Genomic DNA, 16,622 nt, shown 5'->3' on the forward strand with positions numbered 1-16,622 from the left:
GAAAATAAAATACCATGAGAGTCTTCACTGCGTTTTGAGCAAAGTGGAACTTCTTGCACCTTTTGATACAGGCTGACATTTTATGGTATAGCCATAAACTTACTAGAGGATAAAACTTTGTTTACTTGGTTTTTAAAACCATAATAACACCTCTTAATGTGAGCTTTCACCAGTGATCCATAGCATACAGCATTGGGGGATATGGAAAAGTGAGTAGCACATGAGCACAGGGAGGACTTGCCTGCTGTGACAAAGTTTGCTGTATCAGCTTCTGGAGTGCAGCTAGCTCCTGGTGATGCCTTAAGTTTTAGCTTTCATATTTTTTAGATTTTGTACTGCCTTAGTGTGTGACTGAACTTCATATAAAGTGTTAGCAAATTCCCTTCACAGGGCAGTCAGACAAAACAATCCTTTTGCAGCCTGAGAACCAAGGACTCTGTTACAGCTTTGGGGTCAAGAAGTGTAAAGAATGGCAAATTGAGGAGAGCAACCTGGGAGGATGGGACTTCATAACCTGAAGCTGCAATTGGACAATTGACCCCAATATGTAAATGGACCAAAACTTAGAAAAGTATGAGAACTCGTGACTGCTCATCCATCTTGGGTCCATCTTGGGCAGAGCCACAATCAGGCTCCTGTTCCAGCCAAAATGAAGGCCTTTGAAGGCCTTCTAATAAATACCTGCTTTATTCCTTTAACTCTGTCTAGCCTCTGTTCCAGGTCAGCCTCTTTAGGCATCACTGACTATGGCTGTTTATTGTTTTGACCTCTTGCTATTCCAGGTGCTCTTGTGCTACATGAAGTTAATGCTCCCCTGCTTCTCTCCTGCCTCTAACATTCCTCATCTGCTGCCTTCCCAGCAGGTCACACACAGGGAAGCAGAGGACAAGTTTGCAGTTCAGATCTGTCTCTACTTTCATCTGCTTTGCAGTAGGTTCTGCTGCTTCTGGACACCTGATGCCTGAATCCATTGCATAATGTTTTTCTGAAGGGATTTGACAGTTTCTTTGCCCTCTCTGTGTGCTCCAGTCCTGCCTGGCACAAATCCCAGAATCACTGAATGGGTAAGGCTGGAAGGAACCACAGTGGCTCATCTGCAGTTTTCCAAGGTGGGGTGGAAAGCTGCAGGAAAGAGCTCAGCATAGCTCCTCAAACATGGCTCCTTCAGGAAGTCATGTCCAGAAAGTTCATTTTACATTCTTATTCCTGGTGCCTGTTTTTGTGGTTTCAGGCTGTGTTACTTGGATTTCTCCTTGGATAAAGCTGACTGAAAAAAGTTTCACCCAGAATACTTTGATATAATAATTTCTTAGATTCTTAGAAAGTCTTGGTAGATGCACATTTTTGTTGAATCTGTTTTGGAGTCACCCAAGCTCTACAGTTGTTTTCTCCTTTTTACTAGAAAAGTTCTGCCTTCAAATTACACATACAAAATTTCTCACCAAAAATGTTACTTTTGTAGTAAAAGCAATAGTATATTTTTCTGGATGGAAAAAAAATAATTTCCCCAAAGTGTGCAATTTGTCAGGGGAAGCTGGACTGCCATGGTAGATGTTAAAGGAGTTCTTCATTACATTTGAGAGGAAAAATTCTTTGATAAATCTTTTTATTTGTAGCATATGGAAGTATACTGAAAGAGGAAATGGTTCTTCTCTTATGCTAAATCAAATTCCTTTGTAAACCTGTCATTACCTTAAAATTGCTTTCTTTGAGATCCTGAACAGTTCTTTAATGTGCGTAGGAATACCAAGGAGTTTGTAGCTTACGAAGTTCAACTGACATGTTTGCATTGCTGTAATTAATTGTTTAAATTCATCTTTCAGTCTGAGTTTGGGAGAACTGTTATATTGTCTGATTATACCTCAGACCTGTAACTTCTACACTTATACTAGCAAACAGGTTTTTTCCTTCAGGATATTTCATGAGTAAAAACAAACAAACCACCACTCTCGTAGTTACAGAAAAGAAGATTATTATGGACAGTTAAAAACAAATTTACTGTACCTCTGTAATTATTTGAATTGGTATTTTAATTTTCCAGCTGCTACAGCTTTGCATGTAAATGCAGCAGAGATGCTGAAGGGTGTCAGATTTTCTGTGGCTCCTAGGTTTTCAGCACAGGACAAAGGGTGAACAGAGTGAGACTGGGGAGAAGCAGTTCATTAAGAGTTAAACTTCAAAGAAGGTTTAATACCACTTTTTCTATACCTAGTAAATCTTCCATGGGTTGGCTGTGTCCTAGTCATAACTCTCCTTCTGTTTCAAAGGAAAACAAGGTGTTTCAAAATTCAAGCAGAGTTATTTGCCTTTAGATTAAGGAGAGATTCCTGTATGAGCTAATCTTTATTTTTGAAAATTCAGTTTCTTGCTCTGCTTCTGAAAAGTGGGAACATCGTGCTTTACCTTTGTAACCTGTGCTTAAAAACAAGTAAAGTCAACCTGCTATAGGATAGCAGAGTGGGTTGGAGATGCCTATCTGGGTAATACCAGTAAAAAATTTACTCCAAATCCTGCTTTTCAGGTTACTTGTGTTGAAAAGGTGTTCTAAATTCAAATCTCTTCTATTTTGCTCTCTGAATCATCGTCTTCCTCTTCTCTGACTGGCTCTATCATCAGACAAGAGCCCTTCCTTTTGTTCTTGCTTTTACCTCATCCTAAGCTCTTCCTGCTCCTTCCAGCTTCATTTCTGCCCTTTCACAGGTTCCATTTCCTTAAGGTAAACATGAGCAGGGAGGTCAGCCTGTTGTGATCAAAATACTTTTGACCCTAATCACTCAAAAAAAGGTGCTTATGAGAGGCTTTAAGTAAACTGACCTGTTTATTATTGAAGACTTTTCAGTTTACCTTAACTAAGCTGCTTGGTTTTTCACTTCTTCCTAACGTTTGTGCTCATGAGTAACACACACAGATATGCCTTTTTTTTTGCTTTTCAGTGGCTGTCCATAGAAATATTTATTACTATTTGGGGGAAAAATTATTATCCAGAGTACTGCAATATAATACCTGTTAGTTAGTGGTAAAACTTGAAAGTCAGAAGTGAACTGCAGTTTTGAGGATGGAATATTCTTGTTTTTTGAGGCTGCTTGCCAATATTACCCTTTTGAGATTCTTATAGGTGTCTCAATAAATTGATTTTGTGAATGTCTGGATTTAATCAGAGTGACCTTATATAAGTATCTGTTTTATATAAACTGTTAATTAACACAGTTTTCTATTAGCCAAGAAATCAGTCGTACATGAAGAAAATGTATCCTGCTGTGAGGACATATATTTTTACATATATGTGTATATATACACATATGTATGTTATATATGTGAGTAAACACCTAGCCAGCTGTGTTTTAGGAGTAAAAATTTTCATCATTTCTGAAAGGAAAAGCTTGAGATGGGAAGGAAAAGGTTGATATGAATTTCCATACACAGATCCCTTAGTATGAATAATGGATGAAAATGTAGAAAGAGTAAGTTAATTTCCAGATACTCCTTCCAAAACTGCTTCTATTATATTCAGTCATCTGAGAGGTAGATTGAAAATACTTTTGACTTCATGGCAGCAGCAAGTATAATTGTGGTTCATGAAACTGGCTAAAGCTGGAGGAAATCAAGTTGCTATGGTCTACAACAATGGCAGTTTGTTTTTGCAAGATGCCAGCAAGGACTTTTGGGGGAGCTGACAGACATTTTTATCTAAGTTACAGAGTGCAACCTTAAACAGGCCACATGCTGTAAAACAACCTCACCACTGAATGGGAGCCAGTAGAAAGCAAAAATAGGGAGAGTGAGTTGACTTTTTGGAATGACCCATCACAGAGCTGAGTATTTTCATGCATTTGTGATATCCCATGTGTGTTGCTGAGAAAATACAGCACAATGTCACTTCAGCAATGGTTGCGTTTTTTTGGAAAGCTCATTTCAGGCACTGACTGTGCTTTATGAAGTTTGATGTGACCTCTTTGATTCTGTCTTTTTATAAGCATACACCAAATCATGTTATTATATGATCACTGTAAAGGACCCACTGATGAGTACAGAACTTGGCCCTCCCAACCCAGGAAATGGAATTACCATTTTCCTCCTCACAGCGACATTTGCTTTGCTGCACAATTTGAAGGCTACCTAGGCAAAGGGGGAGTGCATTCTTTGGTAGAAGGCAGTCAATTTTGCATTATTGTTGGTTGCTATGTGTCATCCAGGGATGACAGAGAGTGCTGCAAACATCTTACTTTTTATCAACCAGTACTGAATGTGTCACTGTGATTTGACAAGCAGTGTCAGCAGGGGAAGAATGTGTCTTGTCCGCACAGGTTAAGAACATAAATTGGTTGGCCTGAACCCTTCATTGATAGAGCCAAAGCCAAAATAAAATAACAGCTGAGTGGAAGCCAGCTCTACCTCTTCTCACTGGCACAGCTTGCCCAGAGAAGCTGTGGCTGGCCCATCCCTGGAATTGTTCAAGGCCAGGTTGTACAAGGCTTGGAGCAACATGGGATAGTGGAAGGTGTCCCTATGGAATTAGATGAGTTTGGAAGTAGAGGTGGAGCTGGTTTGGAACTCAGTGAGCTTTAAGGTCCCTTCCAACCCAAACCAGTCTGTGATTCTAGTCTGTGATTCCACCATAGATGGAACTAGGAAACCAAGAAGTCAGTGTATTGCCATGCTCAGACCAATTCAATTCCTGTGTGCTGAGAATTGTTTTTAAAGAGAGTGGAGAGAGTGAAGGGTTCCTGCCTGGTGACATCTGCACAAACCTGAGCTCTGTCTGAATGTAATTTTAAGGTACAGAGAAGAACTGGTCAGACAAGAAGATGGAACAGGTACAAGTGTGGTTATTCATTGAGCAAGAGCAGCCTGAGAGGGACTTATTTCTTTCACCTTATTCAGTAGATGAAATCCTGCCCTGCTCTGCAAGTTGCTCTGAATTCTTTGTAGCTGTATTTTGTTAGTGGCTAAGGGAGTCCAGGGGCCTGTAGGGGTTTGGAAGGGAATCCCTCAATGTTGTTTCAGGGTGGGGTTTTAGCAGGCTGGTTTCTGAAGTGATTCCCAAGAGGCTTCAGCCAAGCAGCTATTTCCAAACACCATATGTGGTTGTACTTGGGAAGGTCACCTGCCTACCAGTGCCTGCTGCTGTCACTCTCTGTCAAGGGTATTTTTTTACACTCTTGTAAGAAGCATTACCAGATTATCCAGTCTTTTCTTACATCAGCTTTAATTGACCAAAGAGATCTCAATTCCAAGTAGATTTTTCAGTATATTGCCTAAAGTGTCCTGAGTGGGATTATTAAAAAGCTCCAGAGGGGGAGGAGCTGATTGCTACTCCCTGTTGGAAATGGCACATTTATAGCTTGTTTTAAATCCCACTAAACATTGGCTGCACATCCCAAGAATTGGGATAACATAGCTTCCATGTCTTAACTCATTGTTTATCTTTTCTGGATGCTGCAAACTCTTTAGGGCAAAACTCAGTTAAATGTGGAAAACCAAGGGAAAAACCTACCGCATTAAGCATATTTGGTAGATCTAAATTCTGACACAAAGACTGTAATTCTCAAGTATTTATTGCTAGAAAATGTTTATTTTAAATGAAAACAAATATACCAAGTGAGATGCATTACATTGCTAATTCTGTCTTCCACACTGTTCCCCAGGAAAACTCTTCTCCTGTCAAATGCAACATTCTCCTCATATGAAAAATACTTGAGACCACAGAAAGAATGCATTGTGCAGTACAGAAATAGATACTCAGAGAAATTAAAGGACTTAACCCTTTTGTCTTCCAAAAATGACCACAGATCACACTTTGTGTTTTATCATTCAACAAAGTTACAATTTCTAATGATATATTTCAGGTTGCTGATTGTGTAATTCCTAAAATTCATTTTTTTAGAGCACCTGCAGGATGATTAAAATACTGGAAATACTTACAATGGTTTAAAAATATTGAACTTCAGAGTTTGGAGCAGGGAGGGGGGTGTGGTGTTAGTAATTTCCTTGAGAGTTTATAAAATACTAGCACAGATTTGCAGAGATGTGAATATGAATCTATTCTTCAGTATCTCTTTTCTACCAAGCTATCACCATTAAGAAACATGTGATGCACAGGGTCCCTCTTAAAGCTGAAGGAAATATAACAGAGCTGTACAGAATGTGAGAAGGCTCTTTCAAATGTTACATTCTAATATTTCTAATCCCTTGTGAGGAGTAATCTCTGTAGGCACCAACTCATGCATGTAAAAGTGAGGAATTAAAGTTAATAACTCTGTTTCTAAACCAAATATTGTCATATTTGTCCTCTTCTCTAATCCTCTTGGTGGATTAAAATCCATGACAGGCTTGAATTCTTGAAAAAAAACCAGGTCTTTAGTTATCAGCAGCACCTCAAAAAAAATTCACTGCTTTTATAGCTCAAACAGCTTCCTTGATTTTTCTGTACACTTACTTTTGAAAAATTCCCCTCTGGGCTGAGATGGAGCACTAGAAATTTGAGAGGCAAAGATTTTTGGTTTTTTTAAGTAAAGCTAGGAGTGGTTCAGAAATATTGTTGAGAATGGAATGCCTTCTACATCCACCTTATCATATTTCAGTCTGTCTTCTTGGCATTTTTTCTTGTGCATACCTCCAAAGAATATTTGGATGTCATCTGGCCAATGCTTCGAATAATATTTTTATTCTGGCATTTTTCTGGTGCCCCATTTTTCTTCACTGTAATTAGAACAGTTTTATCTTCAGCTGGTGAATATGTGTGGCTGTGTGTGACTCCTTCCTGAGCCTTAAATTGTTTCCTCTCACTTCCTCAGATCTTTGGTTAAAATTTGTTCTTTAGATTTGCTAATAGTTTTTAAAACCTAACCTTTCCTTCCTCTCTCAGATATATTTGCAGTCCTTTCCACTTGTGGATTTGTTCCTTTCTTTTGGAGTGTGGAGATTTCCTCAAGGAGATGCAGCCATTCCCTGAAATTGTAGAGAGGATTGTGGCTAATGGCTATTTTGCTAAACAAATAGCTGGTTATAATTTAGCTGCATCTTTCAAAACACCCATTTATTTAATGGTTGTTATTTTTGGATGCACACTGGGCATCATTTGGTGTCTTTGACCATGGAACTGGAGTTTCATTTACCTTCAGTGTTATGATTATTTGTCATAAAGTGACATTTGAAATGGCCATAAGCAGCAGGAGGGAAGGTATGCCACATAAGTTACTCAGAGACCCTGAATTAATAAAATACATGTGTACTGTGCTGAAAGATAAGGTGGCATAAAATCCTTGTTGAATCTCTATAAATGGGTGACTGTCTGGCATTTCTAAACAGAGAAAGAGCTTCAGTCCAAATTGTGTCAGCTCAACTCACCATCTGTCTGAGAGTGCTGAATTGTAATTAGCTGAACCACATCTCAGGCATGAATTAGATTGGCTTTTTAAGTGTAGTGCCAAATTTCTGAAAGTTTTATTTGACTCCTGTAATTGCCATTTTAAAGCATTTTAGAAAAGGTATTTATCTCTGCACATAAATACACGTGAATGTATTTCTGTGTAAAGGTGGAGCCTTTTTCTTTCTATGTCCCAGGAAATTTGACGGGACTACAGCCTGCCTGATGAACAGTTTGTGAACAGTTACCATCCCCCTGTGCTTCATTGTTTCACATCTGTGTTTGTGGTAGGTTTTAATAGTAATTTGATGCGTGAGTTTCAACTTAATGAAATGTTGCATTTTTTTTTTCTGTACTTGGGAAGAGAAGGTAAAGTAAGGCATTTTTAAGTAAGGCAACAGCAGTTGAACTTTTTAACAAACCAGCCTGCTAACTCTGGTACCTCTTACAGATAGCTAATAGATTTAATTATGAACTCCTCAAATGAAATTATTATAAAAGAAGGGATTGAGAGAACCGAGTAGTCTAACTGTGAAGTACTAGCTTGAGATCGATCAAGAGTGTGATTCTTTCTGTTTTAAAACCAGATGATTTGTAGTTGCTCATAAATTATGGGTTTCTATTAAAAATGTAAGTCATAATTAAAAAAAAAAAATTGGCAGCCTAAGCAGCAAAAAATGAATGTGTCATATTCTTGGTTTTAAGCTAGTATTACAAGTCTGAGTATAGGGATAAGGAAAACAAGCTGGAGGTTATGGCTTAATTTTTTTGGAAAGTTCTGTAAGTTTTGGCATAGGAGACATTATAATAAAAATAGCCTGACAGAGCTAAACATGTCCTATGGCTTTTGTAGCTCTGAAGTGCTGGACCCAAATTTTTCGTTCAAGTGCATAGTATGCTAAGTTGTCCTGGCATTGGGTTTTAAGTCCCACAGAACATGAAAGGCTGCACATAGAATATAGATGAAATGTTTAGTTGGCAGGCTTTAAACACTAATATCAATCTGGGTGCATAATACTGCTCAGAACTGTTAACCCAGAAATACCAATGGTCCAGAGAGAAAAATTCCTGTATGACTCTAGTTAAGAAATGTCCCAGTAAATTTCAAATTTCTGAAGTAGTAAACCTCATTTAATGAACATAGGGTGCCATTTAGCTGGACATCACTGACATGAGGATGTAGTTAAAAACGGGAAGCCTTGGAACTCAAATGAGCCTTATGATCTGCCCTGGCTGTCAGTACTGGACAGTGCTGAAAATATATAAAACTGTGAAAGGCTGGAGAGCTTGGACTCTACTTCTGGGAGCACAGTAAATATTACATTTACATATATATTCATAATTATCTATTAGATATACAGCAACTGGATTTTGTGAGATGTTGTTTTTCTCTTTCTGAACTACTTGCAGCCAAAGGACCAGGAAACTGCTGTACCTGTAATCAGCCACACAGCAAATTTTGGCAGATTTTATTACTTATCTGGTGCCTGTCCTTCAAAAAAAAAATGCTGAAAAGCATAAATTGAGGGAAGAGACACAAAAATTATGCAAAACTTGGAGCAGCTCTCTTGGTTTCTTTCTTTAGTTCATGCAAAAAATACCGAATGCTGGTTATGATCTGGGAATTTTTTATTTTAATCTATGCTGAAAAGCTGTGTTTGGGAACAATTCTGAACAAATCTAAGCCAGAAATAAATCACAGGCTGTAATGAGTGAGATATTTACCCACTAGGAAAGTTTATTTAGGGACACAGTGAAATCTTCCAGTTCAACACAATTTTTTTCAGAGAAGAGGCATGAAAGCATCTTGTGCACAAAGCAGAATTTACAGGCTTGATTTCAAGAGGAGCTGACCTTTGGTCATCTGTGTTTATGCAGAAGTGTTGGGCTAAAGAGGTTTAGTAGTCCATTGTGGTCTTCAGAATTTATTTGTTGGCCATAGATCCTTAAATGGATGAATTGTCCCCAAAAGTCATACATGACGTTTAATGTGTCTGTGTTACGTTTAATGTGTCTGGTTATAGAGAAGGTGTAGGTCCCATTTTAAAGAAGCCTGTGTCCCACAAGGCACACTTTAAGAAATGGATTCATCATTGCAGACCTTGGGTAGACTGCTCAGAGAGTGGATAAATGCAAGTAGCCAGAAGGAAGGTGTTGGTCTGCAAGAGGAACTGGAGTTTCCACTGCTGGCATGGGAGGATGGTGAGGGCTACAGAACTGGAAAAAGTACCTCATGTACAATTATTTTGTGCTGTCCTGTTGCTTGTAGGCTGTGAATTACAGAGAATATTGCCTTAGCATTGAAGTTGTTTCGGTGCCTTTAAACCAAATGGTTTTGCCCATTTGTCTGTTTTGAGGTGATGTAGTTTAAAACCTCTGCCAAAGCCATGTTCTGCAGGGTGCAATTCAAGCTGCAAACCCCAGTTCAGGTTTTTGGAGATAGACTTTCTCTCTTTACTGGGATATTTTGTGGAAGCGGTTTCCTTTGGGGAGGGCTGCAGGTGAGGAGTGGAAGGGCTGCAGGCTCCTCATGCCACACGTGCTGTCCAGTGAAGCTTTGCTGCCACGCTGTGGTGGAGATGGAGCCTTGTTTGGCACTGGATGGTCCAACCCTCTGACTGATCCCTTGGGCCAGGTGAGAGTTGCCTGTAGCAAAAACATCTGCTCTCACTTCCCCAGTGTTGCAAATCTTATCCCTGAAATGTGTGATCAGGAATAAATACCTCTGGCAGCATCCGGCGGTGCCTCTGTATTTTGGAGGCTTCTGGACTGGATGGGTTGTGCTACATCAGCTCTGCAAGAGCAAAGTCACACAGAGGGGGGAGGAGGGGACATTCCCAGATTACACAGTACTGCCCATTTCTAGCTTTGGAACCCAGAATGTGGTGACTGCAATCACAGGTGATAAGAACTGTGGAATACAGAAAATACAGGCAACTGAAATATTCTAGACTTTTTCTTTCCTACATTCTAGACAAAATATTTTAAGTTTGTATATAGGATGAATTCCTAATGTTTTCTGGTGCTGGTAGTTCAGTATAAATAGAGTCTAAAGCATTAATTCTAAAAATTAATTAGCTTTTTGAAAATAAATAAGTAAATTAAGATAAAGCGTTTAATTCATTACATTTTCTGTTATTACTTTTTTTGGTAATGTCTTAATCACAGGTAGAAGTCACATAAAAATATAGAGGAATTTAAAATATATAAGGAATATAAATATAAAAATATATAAAGAATTTCTCTGATCTTATACAGCTTCTAGAACTTCATTAAACTACTAAACCCCAGACAGAAAGAAACTTGTCGAGCTTTGTAAGCAGTTTGGCTGGTGGTTAGGGGCCAGGGTCCTGATGTGTGGTCCATCACAGCTCCAAACTGTGACAAACAACTGTGGTAGTTGGCTAGAGACCTCTTTTAATGGTGGGAGGAATTGTCTTCAAGATGCTGTAGAACAGAAGTGCTTGAAAGGACTGAAAGTCTGGAAAGAAGAATGATTTATGTCTTTTCAAAGTGCAGTCCAGTCAGGTCTGCAAGTGGAAGTGACTCTTAAGAGATGCTTCAGTATTTCATTCCAGTCTGCAGAGGTTCTAGTGATGATTGGATTACTTGTTGGAGGCCATAAAGAAATATAGTTATTGTACAATACAGATATTATATTTTCATTACCTCTGGTTTTCAGTCATACAGTCCTGTTCCAGAATACATCTTTGAAAAATTGGGTGGCTTTAAGAAAGGGATTACATGAGCAGCCTATTTGATGGTGGTTCTGATCTGTGAGTGCTGTCTTTCTTAATAAGGTTTTGTATCTCTTCCTGTATTTGATTAGAATGTAGTTGCTATTGGAATAGTAAAAAAATTTCTTTAAATGAGGTAATGGGATTGGGCAAAGAATTCCCTCTTTTTCGCATAAGACCTAATTACTTGTAAGGAAGAAAGCTCCTAGAGTAATAATTTAGTTATGGAAAACTGACTGTAGTGCAGGAAACAGTCTAATTAAAAAAAAGTCCCTAGACTATGTAATAAATCAAACTCTCCACTAAGAATGTTATATTTAGAGATCCTTCACTATTAATAACTATGAAGGGGACTTAGGAAAACAGATGTATGTATTTCATTCTCCTTGTCATCCCTTCAGCATCCTGTATTAGTTAATGATAATAATTAACTTCTAAAACTTGCCTTTTTCAAGCAACATACTTCCAAGCTTACTTGTGCATTGCCTTTTATCTACCTCATCAGCTTCCAGCCTCATTAATAATTTTTTCTGTTCTCTGTCATCCATAGAATCCAAATTGCTTTATGGAACAGTTCTTTTGGGTCCTGGTGGCTACAGTGGGCTTGTCAATAATGTTTAGTTCTAATTGGACTAAGAATGAGAAGGTGGAACCCTCTCCCTGAGAAATGGTCTGTGTGTCCTCCTCTGCAGCAGTATTGGTTAGCAGTTCCTGGCAGGACATCCTTGTATTTTCACACCCCATTAAGTTTACAAACCAGTCCCTGTGCTCTTGCATTGACTCCAGCAACCTCTTGTAGCAGAATCCAAGTGAAAAGAACTGGGAGAATTGTGAAAAGTTCCCTTTGCAGTCAGGGACAAGACTTACACAGGATTTAGTGACACAGATTTCCGTGGCTTCCAGATAGTAATATTTTTCATCCCTAAGGGACAGTTTTCTCCACCTTTCTTCCCTTCTCTTTGTGTTCCCCTCTCCCTGACAATCAAAGTTACAACCCAGAGGACGATTTTAAATTTTAAATTGTGGAATGAAGATGTAACTTCAGTATGGAAGGTAGGACAAGTTGATTCAGTCACAATAGCATAGGAATTCCAAAGCACAGAGTACTGAAAGATTTTGGAAAAGTGTTGCTATAAATGCACAGAAATGTTTGTTTTCAGTGCCTAAGCACAGATAGTCTAGTGATGAGGCTTCTGCAAAATAAAATGAATTGTTTTCTTCCTTTTGTATGCCTTCTTCTCTGTGACAGAATATCATAATCTTCACTCGTCTATAATACTAATTTATTTGAGAGTGTAATATGCCAGGTTGGAAAAATCTAGACAAGTCTGTGCAATCAGATCTGCTGTGCTTGCTGTGTCGCTTCTCTTTGGTGCAGTTTCACAACAAACAGGCTCACACTCATATTTTTAGTAACTATGGCAACTTTAGAAGCCCCCTTTCTAAAGCTGAGCATACAATAAAGTGCCGAAAGTGTAGGTAGGATTAGAGACTCTCAAATATGTTTAATTTTCTCTCTGTGTGTCTGTCTTTGGAGAGGAGCAAGAGGGTAATGTGAGTATTAGCTGGGGACTGGCTTTAATCTCCACAGACACTCAAGTCTGCCAGGGTCTGCTCCCAGCTGTCCAAAGGCCTCATCCTTCCCCAGCATGCGAACAAGGGGACGATGAATATTCATGGCTGTGGTCACAATGGAAAACCTACACACAGAAAGGGGTTTCTGAAGGAGTGAAAATGTTATTGAAACCATTTTGCAGCTTCAGCTACAGTAGTCAGTAATGATAAATGCCACAATGGTGATAGAGTTCATAAGATAATGGGGATGTCTTCGATATTATGTAAGCATGAATGGATCTGGTAATAGGAAAAGAGCATTTGCCATGGGGTTTAGCAGCGGGTTTGTGCCGAAGGACATAAAGACTATAGTGGCAGGATCATTCTCAAGGCTAATACACACAAAAGTTTTGAGAGTACTTTTTTTGTCTGTGTGGCACTTTGTGTGATTGAGAACTGTGAGTCTCTGAAAATTGCTGTTAATATTACAGAAAATATGCTTTTATGCAAGTGCTGTATTTTATGCAGAAGCTGTATTTTAGGAACACAGCAAGGGAAGTCTGCTTCTCATCCAGGAGCTGAGCCAGGGTGGTAGGATGTTTTTCACAGTCCACTGGGAGAACTTGGTGTTACTTTTTGGCACTCATGGCATGCCCTAAATCAGACCTGGAAAAGACCTGGTGGGTGTAAGCCTTGGTTTGTCTGCATTCATCAGCTTGCATGCTTTGCTGCTGTGAAATCTGTTCTCACCATTGGCACTTATGACTGAGAGTTTGCACATATATGATTTTATTACTTCAGCATCTTACTGTTTTATATAGTCAAATGTAATCTTCAGTGCAAATACCAAGTTTATGTAACTGAAATGTAGATTGGCAGTTGTCTTGTTTACTTAATTTTAGTAGTGATACACTGACAGAAGAGAATATATTGATATTCTCTGTTGTGTTCACCTGTTAAGGCTTTGATGAGATGCATAATTTGTTTTGGTCTTAATTTCTCTCTGTCATTACCTCACACTGGAATTTTTTTGAATAAAGAAGGTGTACAGCATGCTTCCTGACAAAGTTTAAAGAGGTCTGTCAGGCAAAGAAAGAAAGGTCCATAGTAGTTAACACTGTATTATTTTTTATTTTCAATTCTGGACTTCTTGAATTTGAAAATAAATATAAACTGCTACAGAAAGGCTGTTTTACTGACACATGCCAATGTAGGGCTGTTCCCTTATGTTTATGTCCAAGCTGCTTTTCATCTAAACTCTACTCTCTCTGTTGAGGTTGTGTAAGATTGTTTAAGTCCAGTTCCTCTCTTACGTTGTTTTGTCTGAAGTTCCCCTCTGTCTGAGTTTTCCCCTCCTGTCACCCTGTGGCAAATGCCCACAAGAACATTTATTTCTGTGCTTAGATGCTCCCCAACCCAAAAGACGTCAAGGAGATGAGTAAATTATGCATATTCTTCTACTGGATGTGAAGCTACATGTAGTAAATAATTGGTGCCCTGCAGGCAAACCACTCATGGGATTCAGAAAGGCTTGGCTCCTGTATGGGTAACTTGGGAAAGATTATATCATAACAACTTTTCAGCTGCAGAATTGGGACCAACATCTCTGACACTTCATAAAAGGAACACTGTAGTTCACTTGGAAGATGCCTGGCTGATAATCCTGGGAATTTAAATCCTTTGTCTACATCCCTGACATGTGCCTCAATCCTGGCCTCAAGGGACCACCTTGGGAGGTGAATGAGTTGCAGCTTGTGCCCATTTAAACATCAGCAGGAGCTCCCTGCCAGTGATCATAGTGTCTGGTCTCCTGGCAAGTGTGTAAAAGCACCCAGGCATAAAGGACTGGGTTTAGGTAATATTAGTAAGTCAAAGAATTTTAATTGTCTCTGATATTATTTGTGCTATTTTCAGATATTAACCTGGATAAGTTGTCTATTTCTACATCTCTTCAACTTTTGCAGTGAAAATAAGAGTCATCTTTCCTGTGCATGATGTACAGCTTATTTTGTTTGCCAGTGCTTGGAAGTGTAGTGTTGAAGTGTTCAGATCATAAACAACTGACTTATATTTATTTAAACTCACTAGGGAGATCATTGGAACATTTCAATTGACTGTAATTTTGGTTTAAAACAGTATGTCTTTTTAATTCCTGCAGTTCATTTGCTTGGGGATTTTTGTTTGCTTGGGGTTTCTTTGACTTAATGTAAACTCTGTAGTAAATTTGTGTGAAGTTTAAGGGTAAACCTCTTTTAAAATTAAATTGCCTCATATGCAAGTATTTGCAGGTTCAGTGTCAGCACTTGTAAACATCTTACTTGTGCAAACCCTTGATTTCTAGTAGTTTTCTGAGTTTAAGGGATTGGAGGAGGGCTGGGGGAGGTGAATGCAGTAATAAATCAAAATAATCAATGTTTCATCTTTAAATAAATGAATGTTCCTTGACTGTGCCCTGCAGTTGTGAGCCAGTGGGCAGTTTATGCCATCCGGAATCTGACGGAGCAGAACGAGCAGAACCAGGCGCTGATCGCACAGATGGAGCGCAAGGGGCTGGCAGACAGCTCTGCCCTCCAGAGCATGGGCTTGGACATACAGCAGAGAGATGGCAAGTTAATCCTGCAGTCAACCAGGAAAAAGCCCTCCTGAGCAAAAATATTAGCAATAGACTGGAAGGCTATTTCTCTTACAAAACATTTTCCCTTGCTCAGCAACCGTTTTTTTTCACTTTTAGTCCCAGTCTGTTGAAAATGTTGTGTTTGTTCTCAGAAAAGCTGCCAGATGATGCTCCTGCCTCCTTTTGCTGTAAATAAAAGGTCACCTGTGTGTTTTCTATGTACCTGAGTAAATCAGGTCCTTCTTGTCAGTTGGTTGGAATTTCATCACTTCCTTTTTCATCAGTAGAAGAATGTCACACATGCAGTATCGACTTGTCATAATTCCCTTTGCTGAACATGGAGATAACTATCATTAAAAAACTCTTCAAAGAAAGAGCTCCTTTGCAGGCTGCCTTCTCTCTGTAAAAGATCTGTGCTGAGTCAGGGCTAAACAAGCAAAGTTACTAATTTTCAATCATGGGACCTAAATATCTCTGTTTATATAAGCATCAAGAGAATGTTGGATGTACTTAAATATTTACTGAATTAAACACAACATGGCTTTTGTCTATTTAAATTATTAGTAAACTGTCTTTTCTACCTTGATACCTATCAGTCTTCATGACAAGTATATTAAAACCAAAGCTGAAGCTGTTGTGGCAACAGATGCTGCATTCCTTTGCACTGGGGCATGTCTCTGTTTTGGAGACTTGGGTGTTTGTTTGAATGTTATTTGTTCCTTTGGAGGGTAAGTCAGCCCACTTTCCTTTTATTTTGCACTTCTCATGGGTTTTCTGAACTTTGGCAGACTGCTGAAGAGGTAGTTTCTCACTGTGATTAATTCTAGCAGTTTCTTTTCACCCCTCTGCCTTTCCAAAACATTGACAAAACTCATTTCCAGTTAATTAATTCAAGAGAGGCAGAAGAATAGAAGGCCCTGCCTCTTCATTTTGGGTACCCTCCTATATTGTTGTTGGACCCTGCCACTGTGGAATGTGGCATGAATGAGATGGGGGAGAAGGGGGGGTGAAACTGGGGGGCAGGGGGAGGAGGGCACAGTTAACTCTGTGTGTGCCATAGCTTTGCCCTGGAAGCCAAAAAACATAATCCTCCCTGCACAAGCAAAACAGGAATTACAGCTTTATATTGCTGGTTACTGTTGTTGGATTATCTTCAGCCATGTCTCATCTCAGAGGTCTCAGAAAAATTAACATGTTCATGTTCTTGTTGCTATTTAATCCTATTCTTAAATAGAAAGGCAAGTTCATGTCCTTAAACTCCAAATTACATGTAAACAGACCTTCATTCATGTGCATGAGCTTTTGCTCCTTCAGCTGAATTTTTGATTTAAAAATGGAAGAAAGCACACAG

General features: G+C 39.0%; 1 protein-coding gene across 1 annotated transcript in view; it reads left to right on the forward strand.

Annotated features, from left to right (window-relative positions):
- Positions 1-15,828, forward strand: part of ATXN10 (ataxin 10) — a 75,164-nt gene extending 59,336 nt beyond the window's left edge. The window contains exon 10 of the mRNA XM_014307039.1: positions 15,116-15,828. Within this exon, the coding sequence (XP_014162514.1) occupies positions 15,116-15,303 (188 nt within the window). The 3' untranslated portion in view covers positions 15,304-15,828. The remainder of the gene's footprint in view (positions 1-15,115) is intronic.
- The last annotated feature ends 794 nt before the right edge of the window (positions 15,829-16,622 follow it).

Source organism: Geospiza fortis, unplaced genomic scaffold, assembly GCF_000277835.1.
Source record: "Geospiza fortis unplaced genomic scaffold, GeoFor_1.0 scaffold10, whole genome shotgun sequence".
Taxonomy (NCBI): domain Eukaryota; kingdom Metazoa; phylum Chordata; class Aves; order Passeriformes; family Thraupidae; genus Geospiza; species Geospiza fortis.